Raw genomic sequence first — 21,618 nt, 5'->3', positions numbered from 1 at the left:
GAAATATCAAATCAGCTGCTCGTTGGCAGCTCTGGTCACACAGTAGTGACAAAAAATTTGCGGCTTTCAGACTGTTTTCTGTTCATTCAAGTTTTTTTTTTCACTATTTTTGTAACTGTTCTTAGAAGTTCACAATATTTTGTATATCTGAAAATTCAAAGCCAAGTAAGAACAAACTGCCGGGCTCATAATGGCAGGCAATTTTTGGCAGAGCTCGCACTCGCAGCAATGGATACTGGATAAGCAGGATTTGCTACGTGAACGCCAAAACGATTTGCTGGTTCTCACCGAGGATGAATATCAAAAGATATTTATATTTTTTGCAAATGTCATTCAAGTGCTCGGGGAGCAATTGAAGCTGCGGCAACAGGTTATTGCCACGGCAACCGTGTATTTTAAGCGTTTCTATGCACGCAACTCATTGAAAAACATCGATCCTCTGCTCCTGGCACCCACCTGCATCCTGCTGGCCTCCAAAGTGGAAGAGTTTGGTGTCATATCAAATTCACGTCTTATCTCGATTTGCCAGACGGCCATCAAGTCAAAGTTTAGCTATGCGTACACCCAGGAATTTCCGTATCGCACCAATCACATACTCGAATGCGAGTTTTATTTACTGGAGAATCTCGACTGTTGCCTAATTGTATTCCAGCCGTATCGGCCGTTGCTGCAACTTGTCCAGGATATGGGACAGGAGGACCAGCTATTGACACTTTCTTGGCGCATAGTCAATGACTCTTTGCGTACGGATGTCTGCTTGCTCTACCCACCATATCAGGTAAGCACAATGAGCACCCATTATCATGCCTCTATAAAATACTCAATCCTCAATGGATTTCAGATTGCCATTGCCTGTTTGCAAATCGCATGCGTCATATTGCAGAAGGACTCTACCAAGCAATGGTTCGCCGAGCTGAACGTCGACTTGGACAAGGTGCAGGAGATTGTGCGCGCAATTGTCAATCTTTACGAGCTGTGGAAGGACTGGAAAGAGAAGGACGAGATCCAAATACTGCTCTCCAAGATACCCAAGCCCAAGCCACCGCCCCAACGATAAAATACGCATTCAATATTTATATTAAAATAATTTTATATTAGTTTATACATTGCTCAAAGATACTTTGCTTGACCGCTGGAAAACTTTGTGTTGAGTATCTTAGCCTTATCCACAATTTGCTTGGTTTGATTTTTGTCAATTTTGTTTAGCTTCAGATCCACATCACGACTAAATGGTCGTCGTTCGGGCTTGGACCCGCTGGCGGCCAGTTCCTTCTCCTGAAAGCAAAAATATGGAATAGAACTTTCGAGAATTTTCTTTAGTGTCGTTCGCTTTTTACCCGCTGGCGCTGCTCCTTGCGCAATTTCTTCTGATGCAGTTCAACAAGGGATTCATCTCGTTTGTGCTTCTTCTTGTGTTTCTTAGCAATGGACTCTTGCTCCTCATCGCGCTGACGTTCATAGTTTGCCTTCGCCTTTTGCTCCAAGTCTTTGGAACTGCAGGGCTTCGGACCAGCAGCCGCACTTTGCGGCGTCTTAGTCCATGAGCTGCGATCACTAAAATCCGGTCGCTCTTTGCCCTGATAGAAGGTGCGCTTCATATTGTTGAGAGCGGCAAGACCGCTCTTTAGTCCCACCTCAGGCAGCTCCAGCATCCATTCTTCGCGCAAGTCTTGATCTGCTGTAGAGCTGCCCAAACCGCCACCTTCCAGCGCAGCTAACTTCATGGTCAGCGCACGCTCCTCCAACTCGACTTGTGTAGCATTCGGTATTGGTCCGAACGTGCCCGCCAGATCATCATCATCATCATCATCTTCAGGTGCTTCGGTTTTTTGTGGAGAACCTTCGTCAACTACGGGCATTTGGCTGGGCATTACGGGTCCAATAATCGGAGTTGGTTGTTGCTGCGGTTCCAGCTGAGGCTTTTCTTGTTTCATTAAGTGTGGCGGCAGTGCGGGCATATAAGCATTGGCATCTGCTTCCGCAGCTGCATCTTCAGTGCTCCCTGTTGGCAGTTCTTGATCCAGTTTCTCCTTCTCTGGCGAAGACTCACGCTTGCTGCGCTTTTTTTCCTTATGGCGCTTTTCATGTTTATGCTTCTTTGATTTCTTGTGCTTCTTATCAGCATCCTTGCTCTGTTTTTTATGCTTGCGCTTGCGCCTGTGCTCCTCGTCGCTGGAGCTGCTCGAATCGCTGGTCATACTGGACTTCTGTAAAACATTTTGCAATTACCGGCAATGAAAACTCAAAGGCTCTACTTTGTAATCTACAGATTCTCTATTGATGTGAACAACAACTTTTGGGCTTAAAATTAATTAACAGAAAGTTAGCACAATATAGCGCAACTTAGTCAATAATTGGCAGGGAAAATCAACTAGAGATTAAGTTAGAGCAGATGAGATAAATACTTTAGACTGCGAATGTCTTCTGTGCCTTGCGAAAGCTGTAGACGAGTGACTTTATAATCCCTGCGGTGGCAATATTTTTCAGCGATTGCTTAATGCTGCTGCGCCACACGATGTCGTTCACCGACACCTGGACGATCTTTGGGAGCAGTGGGGCTACGGCTAGATAGTCCACCACATCTGCATAATCTCCACGGCACGCAGCATTGCGCTTCAGTCGATGGCACAGCTCCTTAGGCAAATGACGCAGATGATATCGCGTAGCCTCGCCAGATTTATCCTGCTCGAACACAATGGCCGGCTTCCGCGAGCCCGGCTCCTGGCCATGCAAATCAACGGCTATATACTGCGACAACTGTTTCATAATGGGCTGGTAGAGTGTGAAGAACTCACGGACTTGTGGCTGCAATATGTTGTGCACCTTCCGCTTATTCTCTCCAAAAATCATACGAAAGTCGCCCTTGTAGCTTAATCCGGCAATGGCATAGAACAGCTCATAGGCGGTAAACTTCTCGGGCAGCAGCAGTAGTGCCGTCTGACAAGCTGACCGCAGGTTTTTTTCCAAGGCGATTTTAAGACGTGAATCGTCGTCGAGCTTTACGAGATCAGTGACCGGTTTTTGAAGGCGCCCGGCCAAGTAAAGGTGCCGCCAGTTGATAAGATCATCAATCAAATGATCCTCATGCACCACGCCGTATTTAATAGTCACTCCTAGGTTATGCACTGGCACCAGTGTATTGAAATAAACCCTGGCACCGAGTAGCTCCTGATACTGAGCCACCAGGTTAGCTCCCAGATGGCGTAATGCCGAATAGTGACTGGAGTGCCGGTGTATATTTTCCGCATGAAATCCCTGAGTGTCACGCACGCAAAACACCAAGTCGATTACACTTTTCGAATCCGGCTTCTCCTCCACTTTTTCATAGCCGATTTGCTGTTTGACGCCCGAACCGTAGGCGAACATGTAACTGACATTGCCAAGTGGAAAACGAGCCACAATGCGCCTGTACAGATCCAACATGATGATGCAGTGCGGGGAGTTGGGTAGTGTTATGTATGGGATGGCTTTACGTAGTTTTAATAGATAATTTTGTATAATTACGGTTTTATTTTCTGGCGGCTACCGCTGGGATTTCGATTATCATATAAACATCGATGGAACTGTTGACAAATTAGAGAATGAAGCGATTTCGATAGTTTCGATATTCCATTTGTTAGTGACGACATTACTGAGACCAGTCCAAATATTTCACACATTTAAAACATGATGCGGTCGAATATGTTGTCGAAATCATTTCAATCTCTCAGTCAATTTTTTATAATTTTCTTCGCTGTAAATTTGAATGGCCAGCTCGAATTGGATCGTTTTCACTAGTTTTGCATTTCAATGAGTAATTAAAATTTGCCGCTGGTAGTAGTGTTGACAACCCTAAATTATCGGTGTTTTTAATTCCTTCGGAAGAAGAAGAAAAACGCACATTTTTTTGTACCCAACCAGCAAACAAATCAGATATAAAAGTTCACACAATTTCAAAAAATTATTCATTACACTATACCCAACACAATGCCACAGCCGCCAAAACGAGAAAATCCGACGGAACCAGAACAGCCTGAAGAAGCCGCTCCCCAACCGTCAACATCTCAAGCCAGCTCTGATCCCAGGAACATAACCAGCTTTACAACGGTAAGATTATACAGAGAGGTTAGATATTAGCAAAGGCTCACATTCACTATTATCTAGGATGCATATCGCAATGTTGTGGCTGCCACACGCATTTGTAATTCCCTCCCACAAGGCGAGGCCCGCTCGGTTTACATGAGTTATCCCGGGTATGCGCGCATGTTGGAGGAGCAGTCACAGCGAGTGCTGGGATTGATTAACAAGGTTTTAAAGACGGAAAATATATCAGGCGATATTAGACGGTAAACTTCTATTTCATTTACATACACAAAAGCTAATATAATACCCACAGGCGTCAAGGCGATGAGCAGCTGGAAATGGTACAGGAATACAATGATATTTTATTCGAACGTATCACAACCAATTTAGACATAAGAAGCGGCCTAAGACGAGGCAACCAGCCAGTGGTTGTCGAAGCCCAGGTCGATGTACAATCTACATCGCGCGCCGCAAAACCCTCGACCGTAACAAAAGAATCACCACGTGCTGGCAGCTGGAATCGCACGACTACAGGCACACCAACACGTAACACGGTCTCGGCGCGATTGTTTACGGCACAGAATATAATGCGTCCCCAAATGCAGTTTAAGGTGCCTGTGGACAATAGCGCCCAGAATCCTTTCCGACCACGTCTTACAGAGAAGCCCAATTCGTTGAAGCCCTTGGCATTATTGCCCGAATACGATGATACTGGCAACGTGGTGTCCTTCCTACATCCGTATGAGTTTGAGCTGTTGAAATTTGAGCCGCCCAGTGAGCAATTGCAAAAGCAAAAGCCCGTCTTGCCGGCACCACCAGCCCAAACTGAACTGATGTTAGTAGACAGTGTGGAGGCACTGAAGCAGGCACTAAATGAACTGCGTCAAGCGTCCCAAATAGCCATCGATGTGGAGCATCATTCGTATCGCACATTTATGGGCATCACATGCCTGGTGCAGATGTCAACACGCACAAAGGACTATATATTCGATACACTGAAGTTGCGCGAGGACATGCACATCCTAAATCTCGTTCTCACTGACCCCAAGGTGCTCAAGATATTGCATGGCGCTGATCTCGATATCGAATGGCTGCAACGCGATCTATCGCTATATATCGTCAACATGTTCGATACACATCGGGCAGCCAAAGCCTTGAACATGGCCCGACTTTCGCTGGCATTTCTGTTGAAGCATTACCTGGATCTGGATGTGGACAAGAGCCTGCAGTTGGCAGACTGGCGCATGCGCCCTCTGCCCCAAAAACTTATTGACTATGCACGCCAGGACACACACTACCTCATCTATATATACGAGCGCCTCACGAACGATCTGCTGCAATCTGAGCAGGGACTACAGGGCTTGCGCATGGTCTATCAAATGAGCACAGACGTTTGCAAGAAGCGCTACACCAAGCCGCACATCGGACCGGATTCGCATCTGGATCTAGTGCGCAAGACGAAGCGCTCCTTTGACAATCGCCAGCTCCATGCTCTGCGCGGCATCTTTGTGTGGCGCGATACGACCGCTCGCCAGGAAGACGAAAGTTACGGCTATGTGTTGCCCAATCATATGATGCTACAAATAGCCGAAAGTTTGCCTCGTGAAATGCAAGGCATATTGGCCTGCTGCAATCCAATTCCCCCCTTGGTGCGCCAGCAGCTGAACACATTGCATCAAATTGTGTTGCGGGCACGTGAGCAGCCCTTGATCAAGGTGAGTGAACTCCCACTTCAATGTCTAGACTTAACTCTAAAATCTTTTCACTTACAGCCCATATTGGAAGCACGAAATACTGCACCCGTGAACTTGTTGCCAAGCAACAAGGACTTCAGCAGCAAACTGAATTGTCCTCTTGACTTTTCGCATATGGAGGAGATTCGCGATGATTTGCCAACACTGCTTAGTCGTAATCCCATGGGCAAATTAATACATACAAAGAAGCCAAAATTGGAGACACCTACGGTGCCCCTAATAGCACCGGCCCTATCTTTATTCACAAGGCCAGCGAAACCCTCACAGGAGGAGCAGGCGCGTTGGATGCGCGGCCGCCAAGAGAGTCAGACAATGCGCATGCCCTACAAGCGCTACGTGGCTATACTGCCGCTCATGCAACAGCAGAAGTTGGAGCAGACCGCAAAGGAGAATAATGAGCTGCTCAAGCGACGTCTATGCCCCGCCGAACCAGCGCCGGTGGACATCAAGCTGGAAATCGAACCAAAGGTGGAAGAGGATCCCGTACACAGTCTACCACTAAAAGAACAGCTCAAACGTAAGCATCAGCCCGCAACAGAGCCGTCCAAGCAAGCGAAACGCAGCAAGAACGAGGAGAAGCCAAGTGCTTCGACGTCCGGGGCCGACACAATAACTAACCAATCACAAGAAAACACAATAGAAGTTGATAATGACGATGATGATGATGATGTGACTGAAGTTCCCATCGAGAAAAGTCCCGTGGAGATTCCAGCACCTGTGCTCAGCAAGCGCCAGCAGAAACGCCAGGAGAAAAACAACCGATTCAAGGCCAAGCAACGCCTGCAACAACAAAGCTCCAATAGACCCGTACAACTGCCTCCCAACAGCGCAGCGGTTCAAAACTTTGACTATAAGAACGTCGACTTCCGACAATTTCAAGGCGGGGCTAAGCGTGCGCAGGGTACAGAAATTAAATCACAAACACGTGGCAAGGTATGTTTGGTGGATTGAGTCGTAAACATTAAAAACAATATTTATTTAATCATTTGAAATCTATTGCAGAATCGTCCCAACAATCGGAACAACAAACAGTTTAATAAACTGTTCACTTTCAGCAAAATTAATAAAGAGAGAAAGAAGTAAATAAGAAAGAAAATCAAAACCATTCGACCCGATCAACAGACCGACGATATGTGGTTATTTAAACTGCATTCAGAATAAGTTTTGTTTTCTTTCAGTTTGTATTCTGTTTAAACTAGGCAACAATCTTAACTTTAAATAAAACTAATAGTTACAAGTGGATTGTAACTTTAAATTTAACAATTGATCTGGAAAAGCTGTTGAAACATTATCTCTTTCATTTGAAGCAATCGCTATATAACTATAGATATAATACGTGTATTTGGGCACTTGATTTACTAAACCTAATAACAAACTAGACCTTAGATAAACTGTAACTGGAACTAGAGCGTTTTGAACATCTTGTCTCCCTCCTTGTCCATGCAGTACTCCACCACAGCAAACACTACGAGTAATCTGCGCTCAACGCCACGTTTATGCTTGTCCGTGATGAGCGGATAGAGAGCATCCTGTTTGGACAGACGATCGACGATTTCGGTTAAAACGCCACCCGAGAAAACTTGCAGACGGTCCCATGTGGATTTACGTATGCTGGGAAAGGGGTATCGAAATTACAACAAGCTTATCAATTATAATCAGTATTTAAACTCACAGGCAGCACTGATAGAGCGGTGCCAGTATATCCAGATGATCCTTGTTGGGATTGCCAAACGCCTTGCCATTGTCAATGAGCACCACGCGCTCTTCGCGCGTCTCGTAATGATGACGGTCTCCATTCTGTATCAGATAATCAAAGATGGCCACGTCTATGAGGTCCAACAGTCGCATCGTTTCCATCTTGTTCTTGAGAGATCTGCGAAACGGAAATAATATGAGCTGGAATATATATGTGTAAACTTGATTTTCAGCTCCTCTTACTTGCAGTAAGTCATATCATCTTCCCAGATGGCGCGCTTCTCCTCCTTGTAAGTGCGTTGCCAAGGTGAACGCCGCTTGGCCAACGTGCCCGGCACAATGTAAATGATGACGCCTTCGATATTGTGCTGCTCATCGCCGCAGACAGTTTCTTCCTCGTTGCAGTAGTGACATCTGCCATACAGGCAGTATGTCTCCTTCCCCTCTTCATCCACCTCTATTTTGATTGTGTTCTGGAGCTCCTGATCGCCGTGGGCGTAAATCTCAGTCTTGAGATTCACCACGCGACCGACCACAATGGGCGTCCAGCGCAAGTCGAGCACAGCGCCCAAATAGAAGGCATACACCTCGGCAACATGGCGATCCTTGCCGCTATAGACGACGCCCTCTATGACCACGTCTCGTGGATACCATTGCGGCTTGAAGATTACCTTCTGCTGCTGGCTGAGACGTAGCAGTAGCTTTAGCTGTGTGCCGCGTGCCAAATTACTGGCCCTAGTGATGGGCTCGTCGCGCAACGTCTTGAGCAGCTGGCCCATTGAGGAGTCGTACAAGGGATAGATCTCGTTCTCGTGTGGCCACTGCGAAAGGGAAACATTGTTCAGATATTCTTACATAGATATATACTATACATGTGTGTATGTAGACTCACCCAGTTGGCTATCTCCCAGAGTACGCTGGCATTTTCGTAATTGGCCTGCTTGTAGTTCTTCAGCAGCTTATTGCGGAACATGAAGAAGCGAGGATTTCGATTTAAATACGCTGGCTTCAGATGCCGTATCTTGTGCCGGATCATGTTCTCCAGCGCACGCACGCTCGCCAGCTGACTCTCCTCGGCGTTGAGATAGTACATGAAGTAGAAGTTCGCGCCGAGCACAATGCACAGCAGCGTGGCAATGATGCACAGAATGATGATGCCGCGTTTGTTCATCTTCCGAATGGATGATCTCTAGACAAGGTGATCTGCTCTTGCCGTTTCGCTGGGCGCTCGTACTTTATTTTTAATATTGCCTATACGCAACGCAGAACTAGCAAATTGCTCAATTCTAGCAAATAATTTGTTGCCGTTATTGCTGCTGCTGCTGGGCCGATGATGTTGCTGTTGTTGCATGCTGTGGCTTCGTTCTTTTCTATAGTTGTTTTATTTTTTGATTTCGTTTTATTTCGCTTTGTTTTGTTTTTTGGCAGACATTAGCAACAACTGTTCGCATCAGTCCATTGTTGTTGTTGCTCTAATTAATTAATGACAAACGGCAAATTGTTGGGTTGTGCATCTTAATTAAAATGTCATCAAGTTCCTTGTCCTTACGGTTACAGCACATTCCTCATTAGCTCAGTCCTGGACATCTCTCGCGGTCGGCCGCATGGCAGTGGCTCAAGCTCGTTGCAGGTGTGCGACGCTCGCAGTAAGAAGAAGCACGTGACGTCACGATTGCTTATTGGCAACGATCCTAAGCGCGCTGATAGATCTGCTGTATAAACTCAAGCCACACGAGAGTAACTGAAGTCGACAGGTAAATTGTAAACTCATTTTGACGCTTTCGCACAGTTCTCGGTAAACATCAAAGTTTACGCTATTATTCTTTGAAAATTAATTGTTTGGCCCCGGCATAAGCAATAGCCGGATCAATTTGTTTACACATGTGCACACACACCCACAGGCACAGGTATGAATGTTTACACATATATCATGTTTATAAATACGGTCACACTACTATTCGTTTGGCCACTAACCAAGTGGCTGGCATCTCGACGAAAATGTTGCTCAACAGAAGATATTTTATGTTATTAACATTCATTGCTGGTATACGACTGGCTGCATCGGCTTATTTAAATTAATCAAATGGCGCTCGCCACTGATATTAAAGATCCCACAAACTAACAAATTATATATTGTGTAAATTTTGCTGTTTTATGAATCCATGGTCAGCATCAAGTCAACATCGTTTCCACATGTGTACAAAATAACAATTTACACTAAATAACAAAACCAGTTCTCTTTGTGATTGTCTGGCAACGCTATTAAATTTGAATTTTACAGTTTAATCTTTTGAAAGCAATGTCACTTACAAGTGAGAATTTATTACTTAAGTTTTGGAAAAACAAAATTTAAAATTCAGTTAAAGTAACGTGACAGTAGGCAGGAATGGCAAACTCATCATATGGCTGTGCGCAAAATAAAGAATCACGGGTGCTTGTTATCCAAACTGGCGGTTGCATTAGCATGATGCGGATGGACGACGGGTGTAAGTGTAATACATCCAATAAATTTTAACAATATTTAAAAAGCCTAGTTTGTCGTCAGCTTTGGCAAACGTTAGCGGAGAACTCATAAAACGACTGCGCGAAGATACCAGCTGTCACGACAAAAACTACAAACTGCCTTTCGAGCGAGGCGAAAACTCGCCTTTGGTCCTGCCGCATATTCATGACACGCAATATCGTGTGATCTATGATATAGTCGAGTTTTCGCCCTTGATGAACTCCAGCTCTATACATGTGGATGACTGGGTTCATTTGGCCAAAGAAGTGGACGTACGCATAATTCACCTGAAAACTTACTATTTGCGTTAATCTTTTTGTTTGCAGGATAATTACGAACGCTACGATGGCTTCGTCATACTGCACGGCAGAGACACCATGGCCTTTACTGCCTCAGCTCTCACATTTATGCTGGAGAATCTTACCAAGCCCGTTGTATTAACCGGCAGCCAGTTGCCTATCATTGAGTTGCGCACAGATGGTCGGAATAATTTTATTACATCGCTGCTGATCGCTGGCAACTTTGATCTGCCCGAGGTGATACTGGTCTTCGGCCACAGAGTGTTGCGGGGCTGCCGCAGCACAAAGCGAGCAAACAACTCATTTCACGCATTCGATTCGCCTAATGCCCCATCACTGGGCACGTGCAGCGTTAGTATTGACATCGACAACAAGGGCATATTTCATTCGAACAGTTCAGGTCCGTTCACGGTATTCACTGAAATGGAGCCGAATGTGAGCCTGTTACGTTTGTATCCAGGCATCTCAGTTGAGGTGATGCAGACCTTCTTTAAGCCCCCTATGAAGGGCGTGGTCATACAGAGCTACGGCATCGGCAATATACCAACCAAAGATCGTAAGCTGTCGGATATCATCTCCGATGCGATTTCTCGTGGTGTTGTCGTTGTGAACATGACGCAATGTCCCAATGGCAAAGTGATGCCTCAACATTTAACGTCCAATTGGATGGAATTGGGCGTGGTCTGCGCCTACGATATGACTCAGGAGGCAGCATTAACCAAATTGTCTTATGTGCTGGGTAAAAAGGAATGGGACATAAACGTTAAGAAGGAAAAGATGGAACAAAGTCTGCGCGGCGAATTAACCATACCTAAGTCAGCTAAAAGTAATGAAGTTGATTTAGTCGAGGGCGTGGCACGCGATCTCCAAGTCTCCAGTGACAAGAAACGCGATGAAATGTGTGCCACATTCTTTCCAGCGCTCGTCGATGCAGCCATCCGAGAGGACAATCCACAAAAACTGACAAATCTAAAGCAATACGGTGCCAATCTGAGCGATACGAACACGGAGGGGCGGACGGCTTTGCATCTGGCCTGTTTTCTGGGCAAGAAAAACTGCGTCAGAGCCCTACTAAAAGATGGTAGCCCCGTGGACTTGACCGATCGATTTAATCGAACGCCACTGCACGAGGCCATCGATGCGGACAATCATGAACTGATCGATGTATTGCTAAAGAAGGGCGCCGCCCTCACAGAAGACCCATTGGAATTGGCCGAGAAGCTGCGCTCACTCGCTGAGCATGGGAATGTCGATCGCTTGGAGTCATATCGCTTGGCCGGCGCCGATCTCGAGGTGGCCGATGGCACCGGTCGTACAGCGCTCCACCATGCCAGCCAGCTGGGCAAGATAAATGTGGTTAAGTATCTGCTGCCCTACTACCGCAACCCCAGTGCCAAGGACTGTCTTGGCCTATGTGCCATACAATATGCTAAAGCGGGCAATTTTTGTAACATTGTCGCCCTGCTGTCTGCAGACAAAAACTGTTAAGTTGCAATAAAGAAATTTTAATTTGTTGACTTTCAATTTAAACGGCTCGAACTTAAGGATGGGGTCATAAAAATAGTAGGATTTAAAATTAATTTTTAGATTGTTATTCATCCAGATGCTCATATTGAATTTATCATTAAGTTTTGCTGGCCAATATTTAATAATTAGTTGCACTACTAATTTTATGACAGCTGAACATATACTATCAATATATACTAAATAAATAAACTGCAACAATTGTTTTGTTTTTTTTTTTTTTTTTTTTGTGAAATAATTTCAAATATAATTTTAGCTTATACCTGGTATATGTATAATTAGTTTGTTGTCTGTGAGTCCAAGTCGACGACGATGCGTAGGTAACACATTAAAATTCATTTCTACATAATATAGGTGTGTCTGAGTGTGTATGTATGTGTGTATGTATGTATGTGTGCTCGTGTCTGTATGTTTTACAATTCAAAATTGTCGTTGCTTTTTTGCTCTTACATCGAAATACAAATACAAATACACACACATATATATGCATATATATGTGTATATCGTAGGTCTGCACAACGCTATAATTTTATATATATATATTTTTTTGTTGTTAGTAAATACGCTTATATACTTGAAATATGTTTGTGTTGGTGTCTGTGTGTGTGTTTGTATTTTTCCTATATTTAGATAAGTAAAATATGTATGTTTACCATATGGTTTGTTTCATTTTTTAATGTTTTTTTTTTTTTAAATCCTTAAATTGATCTGCTTTCAAGTTATTTGATTTATGAAAAATTAAAAATATTTAAAAACAAGCGAATCGCGAAAATGTAACATAACTAAAACACATTGGCAACATATTATATCAAAATATTAGCAGAGTAAAGAGTGCAAACAAAACTAGTAAGTTCTTAAAAAAAAATAAAAATAAAACAAAATGCAGAAGCACAAATTAGTCAAAGAGTTTTATCAAAAAAATTAAACTGATCTACGCTGCGCATATATGTATATGTATTTATATAAAACTAGATGCTGTGTAGCTCTACAAACATACACGATATACATATATATATTCATTTCATTATATAATGCTACTTACTAATATCGATTAAAGTTAAAATAATGAGTTTGCATAATTCGAATACTTTGAATACTTGTCGCAAACCGAAACAGTTCATTTTGTTGATGTTTAAGCTTAAGTTGCTAAAATGACACAAATATATATATATATATAGATGTATATAAATATATATTCGTTGAATTTAACGCTATGTTTTTTTTGTTTATTATTAGTATTATTACTTGTTTTTTAACATTTAGACATGAAATATTGCTCATTATTGGATGCTATTAAACGCTTTTGATTCTGAAAACTGTATTTATGCATAGTTAATTTAATATATATATTTAGATATACATATATTTATATATATATATTTATGTTTTTATGTGTATGCATATGTTTAGGTTTATGTTTATGTTTATTTGTATATGCATATGTTTATATTTATATTCGTATGCTTGTTAGTTTTGTTGCTAAAGCAAAGAAGCGGCTGCTGTCGTTTATCTAATTTGTTATTAATACTTAAAATTGCTTTTCGTATTGTTATGGTTTTTAGTTTGTTGTGTTGTTTGTTGTCGGCTTAAAATACATTTCATTTTGTTTTAGCTTTTAGTTGGAATTTAAAAAAAACTACTTAGCTACATTACAAAATCGTTTTTTCTTCACTGGGCTTTCTTTCTGGTTTCTCGTACACATTTATCACCCTTTAGCATATCATATCGTTTCTTCATTTCATCAACATTCTCGTGTCTTGTACAAAAAGAAATGCATAATTTTGAAAATGTACTTTGTTTCGTTGTGACAGATTGTGTGGACATTGGACAGGCGTCGAAGCATTTCCATAATTTCTATTTTGAATTGGTTTAAAGTTTAAACTAAATTGCACATTGAGTTAAATTTTGAACGCAGATTAATTATTATTTATATACAAACGTTTGTATTATTGAGGGTGTGGGTGTGGGGGCGTGTGTGTATCTCTAGGCGGGTATATATATATATGTGTGTGTGTGTGTGTTTCTTAGTGAATATGTACAGCAACACAATTTCGTGGGAGAGGGCGAGTTAGCGAACGTCTTAGAGTCTAAACAGTTGAGAGCTTAATTGAATATATAAAATACCATTAGAGTGTTTTTATCGATGATGCTGATGCTGCGGCTGCCCTAGTTAACCATCAGTGTGTGCGATTCCATGGGGGCGGCCGAGTCATAGAGCGTGTCCGTGTCCTGCGTGGGCTCGCCCTGCAGCTGACACTGATTGGATAAGGTGCCGGCACCGCAATCACAAAAGAAACTGCAAAAGTCAAATGGAATTGGATTAATGAAATACTCATGTAAATATAAATCAATTTTGAGTCGTCTCACCGATCGTGTCGTATAAATTCAACATCATGTCCTGCATGACAATTCTTTATGCAATTGACACATATGGCATTCCGATCCGTTGTATTGCAGGTCTGGCAGCGATAAAAGTCGTGCATGGGAAAGGATGTATAGCTGCTAATCTTGTACAGGCATTGGCCGCTGGACACCGCCTTCTCCACCTCATCCTCGTTGTTGAATATGTTGTTGCCGCGCGTTATCGGCTGCACGCCGCTGGCGAGGCACAAGCCACCGAACTTATTCTTAAATATCTGATTGTGCTCCAGCGTGGCTGTTGCATTGTTGGTTATCTCCACGCCAGCTGCTTGTCCGTCATAGATGCGATTACGTCGGAGTATCGGATGCGATTGCGTTGAGATCAGCACGCCTGCCTGCGTATTCCGAAAGATGTCGTTCTCCTCGAGTATGCCCTTGCCGCCATTGAAGATGCATATGCCGCCGTCGCGTCCATCATAGATCTTGTTGCGCTTGAGTGTGGGATTCGAGTCGGTTTTGATCCACACGCCAGCCATGGCATTGTCAAAGATCTCGTTCTGCTCAAGCAGACCTAGTCCGCCGTTGTAGACCAGAACGCCGCCATTCTGGCCGCCCCAGATCTTGTTGCCACGTATCACCGGATTGCTGCCCGTGCGTATTTGGACACCCGAATACAGATGATTGAATATATCGTTATCCTCCAGCTTGCCATGCCCGTTGTCATAGAAATAGACGCCCACTTGTTTGCCGGAGTGTATGCGATTACGACGCAACACTGGTGTGCTGCCCGTGGTTATCCAGACGCCGGCCAATGTATTCGAGTACACCTCATTCTCCTCAATCAGACCCTGACCCTTCTCATGCACATAGATGCCCCCATGCTGGCCATGGTGAATCTTATTGTGCCGCACAATCGGATCACTGTTCGTGCGTATCTGAATGCCAGCCAGTGCATTGCCATAGATGTTATTATGCTCAATGAGGCCGCGACCCTCGCCAAAGATATAGACGCCACCCTGATGGCCATTATAGATTTCATTCTTGCGTATAGTTGGATTGCTGTTCGATGTTATCCACACACCTGAAGAGATGAATCGAGTTTGAATTAGCCACTCATTTGGTTATCGAAGACATGAGAGATATATATCAAAATGATTATCGATCACTTAACTAAGTAGTCGATACAAATTTCAATATTGTCTCACAAATATAATTCTCATTTTAGGTAAACTAACTACTTATATTATGGATTGATTAATTTAAAATCAGTTTACTGCTCTATAATGATGTAAAATTTAACATATTTTTATGAGCTCGATTAATTAATTCAATTGCATTTTAGTAATCATTTCGAAAGCACTTTCTTCGAAGGTAAATATGAAATCATAATCTATAAATCCAAGAGCTGTATCAGCTAACTATATTCACCTACTATTTTAATACATTATAATTTCCTTGGGTAACTATTATCGATATCGATATCGATCAATTTGTTATCTGTAATTATAGCTTCACATACCCGCAAAATTATTTGAATGTATTCGATTTTCAATGAACTGTCCCAGCCCATTCTCATGCACATAGATGCCGCCGGTCTGACCATGATGAATCTCGCACTTGACCACTGTGGGATTGGCGCCAGCTTTGACCTCAAAGCCAGCTATGCGATTGTTGTGTATATCGTTCTTCTCAAAATAACCCTGAAATAACAATTATAACAATTATCAGGCAATTATAGAAGTTTAAGGTGAATAACTATTTCAGCTATATGCAAATCATAGATGCATATTCATATATGTATATAAGACCATACCATGCCGTTCTCAAAGGTAAATATGCCCACATCGCGTCCATGGTGTATATGATTCTCACGCATTATGGGGCTGGCAAAGTTCTTCACCCAAATGCCGGCCAGGGCGTTACGGCTGATCTCGTTGTGCTCGTAGGTGCCCTGGGCGTAGTCCGTCACGTAGAGTCCGACGTTTTCGCAGTCGCTGATGTCACAGTTGCGTATAACGGGATTGGCGCTGACGCCGCCCACACAGACAGCGGCTCCCACCACCGATGTGGAGCGTATGATGCAGTTGTCCACAGTTGGCGAACAATTCTCGCCAATGTCCAGGCAATAGTGCTTGTGATGCGACACCGTTGAGGTGACCTCCGGTGAAAATTTGAGCGTTAGGTAGCCCACATAGGCGTATTTGGCACCCTCCACGAACATCACAGTGGAGCCTGCCTCGCGCTCCAGCACCACCGACTCGGCCACATTGCCGGGTGCTGCTCCGACGAGAGCTACGTCTGAGTCAATGAATAGATATTCTCCTTTATAGTGGCCGGCATGCAGGAATATTAATGGGCCTGGATGCTCGGCTGGTGGCACATTCTCCTCGTATATATTGGCCAGAGCATTGACACTGGCACCGCCACCCCCAGCACCAACGCCACCATTGCCGGTGCCGGTGCTGCTGGTGGAGTTCGATAGACCGGCAGAGAGATTGCCAGCGCCAGCGCCAGCATTGGAGCCAGCAGCAAAGGCCGGCTCCAGAGCTGCTTGTATGGTATTGAAGAAGACGATGCTGCGTCCGGGCTGACGCCTGTCCTGGTAGCCGGGGCGCACATGAACACCGCGGTAGAGCTGGCGGAAGCTCTCCTTCCAAGGATTGGCATACTCCGACTCCTCGGGCTTCTCGAACACAAATTTGCACAGCTCGGGATTGAAGAGCGGCAAATCGTACTCGAACACCGACTGGAACAGACGCTTCCACAGTTCCGTGTCGTTGGCAATGGTATTGAAGCGCTTGCAGACCAGCGCCAGCCGGCACAGATCCTGTTCCAGCAGGTAGGAGAATATGGCCAGCAGCACCTCATCGGCCAGCTCATATTGCAAATACTGCGCAGCTGTGGGACCACTACCGCTGGCCGCACTGCCTCCACTGCCCGCATCCATGCTGGGCACCGCCGCCGTGTCCGTCTCCCCGCTCTGCGTGTAGAGGCGGCGCGAGCGCTTGCGTGCCGGCAGCATATAATTATTCTCCTCAATTACTGCTGCTGCACCGCCCACGGGCAAGGCGCCACAGTGCTGCTGCTGCGGCACAGAGCTGTGCACATTCGGGGGCTGGGCGAGCGTGGCACCTGTTGTGGGCGCATTGCTTACGGGAAAGGTGGCGCTGGTTGAGGGCGCCTGTACAATGGCCGATGGCGACGAGGATGACGAAGTCGATGATGAGTTTGAAGCCGACGATGCCGATGACGAGCAGGCAGGTGAATTGCTGGGGTTGAGTAATGGTGGCGAACTGCTGGCTGGACCCACCATAATGGCTACAGATTGACCAGCGCTTGACCCGGAGGAGCACCACTGATCATGGTTACTCACGGCAGATATCTTGCGACGCAGATCATATGGCGACTGATGGCAACAGGAGGCGCTGCTACTGCTACTGCTGCCACTGCTGCTGCTACTAGTGTTGCTGCTGTTGCCCTGACTGGCAGCGGATGTGCTGGAAAAGTTGGAATTGCAGGTAATGCTATTGCTGTTGCTGCTGCTGGGACCGGCGGCCGACGAGGTGCTGGCCAGTGTTGAGTTGCCATCGGAAGTGTCCATGATCTGCACAGAATTGTAGATGTTACTCATGCACGGGCTTTGATTGAGGCCAGCGGAGGATCCGGCAGCAGCGCTACTCGTGGATTGACCACTATCAAAGTATTCCGTGGCATTGCTGCTGTTGGGAGCAGCATTGTTGTTGTTGTTGTTGCTGTGTGAATTATTGCTACTTCCAGCTGATGCTGCAGCAGCCGCTGCTGCTGATGCTGCGGCTACTGTTGCGGAGGCTGTGCTTGTTGCTGCAGCATTGTTTTGCTGTGCATGCACTGACTGCTGCAGCATGGGATCCATTATGTTGCCCGTGGGACGATTAGGCATGGCTATGCGATTGGCTCCTTTTCGTCTGGAGCGACGCACATAGGTGCGCGATGATGTAAACGAGGCGCTGGGCATTTTTAGTTATACCCTTTTTATTTTACTTCTGTATGGAAATGCTTGCGGTAAAGGGGAACAAGTTCTGTGGCGTTTAACACTTTTCACAATTTATCAACCCCAAACCCAATTTTAATTCCACACTCACACACACAAAAGCACTCGCACTGGCACGGGCACATACACACATTCACACAGCCACACAGACAGTTAAATGAGCCGATGGCAATGGATTTTCTCCTTTCACTTGCAGTTCGAATGCATTACTGCAAAGTAAGCATTGCGTTCACAATTACGTTTTCGTTAAAGCACTTTATTCCAATAATAGTATATACTCAAACATTTTGTAAACTTTATTGTCGTTTATTGGACAGTTTTTTGCCTGCTTCATCATCTGCTCTTCTTCCTATTGTATGTATTGGTGTGCGTGTGAGTGTGCGGAGTTTTCGGGGTTTCTATCCTTTGTTTCTCATTTGTTTTGTTTTATTTGGAAAGAAGAGTTGCACTAGCTATCACACAGTACTGCTGTTTCGCTCGCTCATTGTTTCTTTTATTTGCTCTTTGTAACTTGCTTCGTATTGGCAGCTGAAAATTTCATGCTAGATTTCTTCATTATTTTCACACACTTTTTTCAGCAGTCACACTTTCGATTTTGTTACCGATGACTTTGTAACTATATATTACTATAAATCCATATGGTATGCAATTTCTTTTAAATTTGCAAACGAAACAAGTACGACAGAAACGAGCACGACGGGCCTGCAGTTCAGCCTACGATGACTTTTCTTTAGTGCTGCGGTCAATAAGTCATCGATATTTGAGGCTCACAGAGTTGCATTTTATCGATGATATCCGTGCACAAAAATATATCGATTAAAGCTTTTCACATTACAATTCCCGCCACTTCGGGCATCAGAAAGATTGTAACTACGCCGCATTTCGCAATAGCTGTAATACTTTTTTGGCAGAAAGTTCTATTGTAATTAAACTATATAATGCCGATTGCTAATCTTACCACAGGCGTGATTGCGGTAATTATTTAATAATTCATGGTGTTTTTGTTGCAATAACTGAACCGATTTTCCTTACAGCGCATCATGCACGGCGAGGATGTCCCACAGCCGGTGTTACAAATCTTGGGTATCAAACGGATCAACACAAATACGGATCAGGAACGCTTTCGGTTATTGATGTCCGATGGCAAGTATTACAACAGCTATGCCATGCTGGCCAGCCAATTGAATGAAATGCAGCACAAGGGACTGCTCAACGAAAACACAATTGTGCGTCTGGACAAGTACATGACCTCCATGGTTGGCAAAGAGGGCTCCGGCAAGTAAGTTGATAATTGAATTTGAAATTGGCTACAAATGTTTATCTGAGCAATTGTTATTAGACGCGTACTCATTGTAACCGAGGTGACTGTGCTGAACTCCGGTGATGAGGTAAAAACCAAAATAGGCGAACCCGTGACGTACGAGAATGCGGCTAAGCAGGACACCGTGCCAAAAGCAGCTCCTGTTACAGCGAGTGCTCCAGTAAAGAAGGAGCAATCTTACAATAATAATAACAACAATAACAATACCATGAACAGCACCATGAACGGTACACTCAATGCCAGTCTCACACATCCGATTGCCAGCCTAAGTCCGTATCAGAACAAATGGGTGATTAAAGCACGAGTTACCTCAAAGACGGCCATACGTACCTGGAGCAATGCTCGCGGCGAAGGTAAGCTTTTCAGTATGGATTTGATGGACGAATCCGGAGAAATTCGTGCCACCGCTTTTAAAGAGCAGTGTGATAAGTTCTACGATTTGATCGAGGTGGGCAATGTCTACTTCTTCTCCAAGTGCCAGCTTAAGCCGGCCAACAAGCAGTACTCTCAATTGAAGAATGATTATGAGATGACTTTCACCGGCGAGACTATGGTTCAGCTATGCGACGAGGACGACAATGGTGGCATACCCGAAATTAAGTTCGATCTGATACCTATTTCGCAAGTGTCGAACATGGAAAACAAAGAAGCCGTCGATACAATAGGCATTTGCAAAGAAGTGGGCGAGCTGCAGACCTTCACTTCACGCACAACCAATAAGGAGTTCAAGAAACGCGAACTCACCTTGGTGGATATGAGTAATGCTGCCGTCACTCTAACGCTCTGGGGCGATGAGGCCGTCAATTTCGATGGACATGTGCAGCCCGTCATCTTGGTCAAGGGATCGCGTATCAATGAGTTCAACGGTGGAAAAAGTCTCAGCATGGGTGGTGGCTCGATTCTTAAAATTAATCCAGATATACCTGAGGCCCACAAGCTGCGAGGTTGGTTCGATAACGGAGGCGGCGATAATATAAGCACCATGGTCTCTGCGCGCACTGGCGGTGGCAGCTTCAGCACGGATTGGGTGACCCTGAAAGATGCTCGCATTCGAAATCTGGGTTCGGGCGACAAACCAGACTACTTCCAATGCAAGGCAGTTGTGCATATTGTCAAGCAGGAGAATGCATTCTACAAAGCGTGTCCTCAAACGGATTGCAATAAAAAGGTCGTAGATGAGGGAAATGGCCAATACCGCTGCGAACGCTGCAATGCAGCATTTCCCAACTTCAAATATCGTCTTCTGATTAACGTGAGTTTACTATACATTGAACTTTATTTAACATCTCATTTCTAAACTTGTTTCCTTGCAGATGAGCATTGGGGATTGGACTTCAAACCGTTGGGTAACCTGCTTCAGCGAGGTCGGTGAACAGTTGCTGAAGCACTCGGCTCAGGAAGTTGGTGATGCTTTAGAGAACGATCCGGCAACCGCGGAGAAAATGTTCTCCGATATTAATTTCTCATCTTACATTTTCAAATTGCGTTGCAAGAATGAGATGTACGGCGACATGACGCGCAACAAGCTGACTGTCCAGTCCATGAGTCCCATCAACTACAGGGAATACAATAAGCATCTCATAAAAGAGCTTAAGGAAATGACGGGCATTGGACCTGCTAACTAGCTCTTCTACACGTGCAGCGCGCGTCTTTTTGAAATATATATTAAGCTAATTAATTAAGTTTAAATATTATATATACATCGCAACTAATTGAAATACATTTAAACATTCTTAATTAAAGTCTTCTTAATTTTAAATTATGATCAAATATATATTTATATACATATATTAATATATATTTAATCAATATTATTTATTAATTCATTTCTTTTAGCTATAGAAAATTGCAGGGGTTTCTAGGAGGACAGTGAAGGACGAGATGTTGATCAGCTGGTCATAAATTGTTATGGTTGAAGAATGATCTCTAATTATTAACTCCTGCCACTGTTAGTGATGCGCAAGCTGATTGGCCTCCAATTTCGTCTACGAGATATTTCCGATAGTAGACAGCCATCGATAGTCAAGATCACGCAGAGTTGTATTTTTTAAAGCTGATAACTTATCAGT

The 21,618-nt window shown here is 44.3% G+C and overlaps 8 protein-coding genes across 10 annotated transcripts; 4 read left to right on the top strand and 4 right to left on the bottom strand.

The window, feature by feature from the left end:
• Positions 1–52: 52 nt before the first annotated feature.
• On the top strand, positions 53–1,140 carry CycC (cyclin C). Its single transcript, XM_018112220.3, has 2 exons — positions 53–778; positions 842–1,140. Exons 1-2 carry the CDS (start codon positions 191–193, stop codon positions 1,055–1,057), a joined length of 804 nt encoding a protein of 267 aa, XP_017967709.1. The 5' UTR covers positions 53–190; the 3' UTR covers positions 1,058–1,140.
• On the bottom strand, positions 1,070–3,640 carry LOC108659353 (GPALPP motifs-containing protein 1). 2 transcript variants are annotated; one of them, XM_018112218.3, is made up of 3 exons: positions 3,505–3,640; positions 1,338–2,207; positions 1,070–1,275 (listed from the first exon to the last, which is right to left on the bottom strand). In XM_018112218.3, the coding sequence occupies exons 2-3, from the start codon at positions 2,196–2,198 to the stop codon at positions 1,111–1,113; spliced, it is 1,026 nt and encodes a 341-aa protein (XP_017967707.1). In that variant the 5' UTR covers positions 2,199–2,207; positions 3,505–3,640; the 3' UTR covers positions 1,070–1,110. The 2 variants fall into 2 exon arrangements, with proteins under 2 accessions (XP_017967707.1, XP_089119121.1); XM_089262995.1 differs by having other exon boundaries at positions 1,338–2,204; positions 3,505–3,592.
• Positions 2,253–3,659, bottom strand: LOC108659354 (phosphatidate cytidylyltransferase, mitochondrial). Of its 2 annotated transcripts, XM_089262988.1 has the most exons (2): positions 3,505–3,659; positions 2,253–3,406 (listed from the first exon to the last, which is right to left on the bottom strand). In XM_089262988.1, the coding sequence occupies exons 1-2, from the start codon at positions 3,657–3,659 to the stop codon at positions 2,407–2,409; spliced, it is 1,155 nt and encodes a 384-aa protein (XP_089119114.1). In that variant the 3' UTR covers positions 2,253–2,406. The 2 variants fall into 2 exon arrangements, with proteins under 2 accessions (XP_089119114.1, XP_017967708.1); XM_018112219.2 differs by having other exon boundaries at positions 2,253–3,508.
• Positions 3,660–3,844: 185 nt separating this feature from the next.
• Rrp6 (exosome component Rrp6) lies at positions 3,845–7,083 on the top strand. The gene is made up of 5 exons (XM_018112212.3): positions 3,845–4,086; positions 4,144–4,325; positions 4,376–5,777; positions 5,835–6,749; positions 6,819–7,083. Exons 1-5 carry the CDS (start codon positions 3,967–3,969, stop codon positions 6,897–6,899), a joined length of 2,700 nt encoding a protein of 899 aa, XP_017967701.1. The 5' UTR covers positions 3,845–3,966; the 3' UTR covers positions 6,900–7,083.
• LOC108659352 (glycosaminoglycan xylosylkinase homolog) lies at positions 6,977–9,453 on the bottom strand. The gene is made up of 5 exons (XM_089262976.1): positions 9,061–9,453; positions 8,404–8,983; positions 7,755–8,332; positions 7,489–7,689; positions 6,977–7,427 (listed from the first exon to the last, which is right to left on the bottom strand). The coding sequence occupies exons 2-5, from the start codon at positions 8,680–8,682 to the stop codon at positions 7,220–7,222; spliced, it is 1,266 nt and encodes a 421-aa protein (XP_089119102.1). The 5' UTR covers positions 8,683–8,983; positions 9,061–9,453; the 3' UTR covers positions 6,977–7,219.
• Positions 9,454–9,774: 321 nt separating this feature from the next.
• Positions 9,775–11,837, top strand: LOC108659349 (uncharacterized). The gene is made up of 3 exons (XM_018112213.3): positions 9,775–9,997; positions 10,057–10,286; positions 10,341–11,837. Exons 1-3 carry the CDS (start codon positions 9,898–9,900, stop codon positions 11,799–11,801), a joined length of 1,791 nt encoding a protein of 596 aa, XP_017967702.1. The 5' UTR covers positions 9,775–9,897; the 3' UTR covers positions 11,802–11,837.
• Positions 11,838–12,038: 201 nt separating this feature from the next.
• Positions 12,039–18,951, bottom strand: FBXO11 (F-box protein 11). The gene is made up of 4 exons (XM_018112221.3): positions 16,012–18,951; positions 15,718–15,898; positions 14,205–15,279; positions 12,039–14,133 (listed from the first exon to the last, which is right to left on the bottom strand). Exons 1-4 carry the CDS (start codon positions 18,190–18,192, stop codon positions 14,004–14,006), a joined length of 3,567 nt encoding a protein of 1,188 aa, XP_017967710.1. The 5' UTR covers positions 18,193–18,951; the 3' UTR covers positions 12,039–14,003.
• Positions 18,952–19,012: 61 nt separating this feature from the next.
• On the top strand, positions 19,013–21,291 carry LOC108659358 (replication protein A 70 kDa DNA-binding subunit). The gene is made up of 4 exons (XM_018112222.3): positions 19,013–19,202; positions 19,263–19,507; positions 19,568–20,801; positions 20,863–21,291. Exons 1-4 carry the CDS (start codon positions 19,167–19,169, stop codon positions 21,172–21,174), a joined length of 1,827 nt encoding a protein of 608 aa, XP_017967711.3. The 5' UTR covers positions 19,013–19,166; the 3' UTR covers positions 21,175–21,291.
• The last annotated feature ends 327 nt before the right edge of the window (positions 21,292–21,618 follow it).

This window comes from Drosophila navojoa, chromosome 2 (assembly GCF_054131105.1).
Source record: "Drosophila navojoa isolate 15081-1374.11 chromosome 2, UAZ_NAV_1.0, whole genome shotgun sequence".
NCBI classification, from domain to species: domain Eukaryota; kingdom Metazoa; phylum Arthropoda; class Insecta; order Diptera; family Drosophilidae; genus Drosophila; species Drosophila navojoa.
The sequence above is the reverse complement of the archived record's forward strand: the minus strand, read 5'-3'. Positions and strand labels throughout refer to the sequence as shown.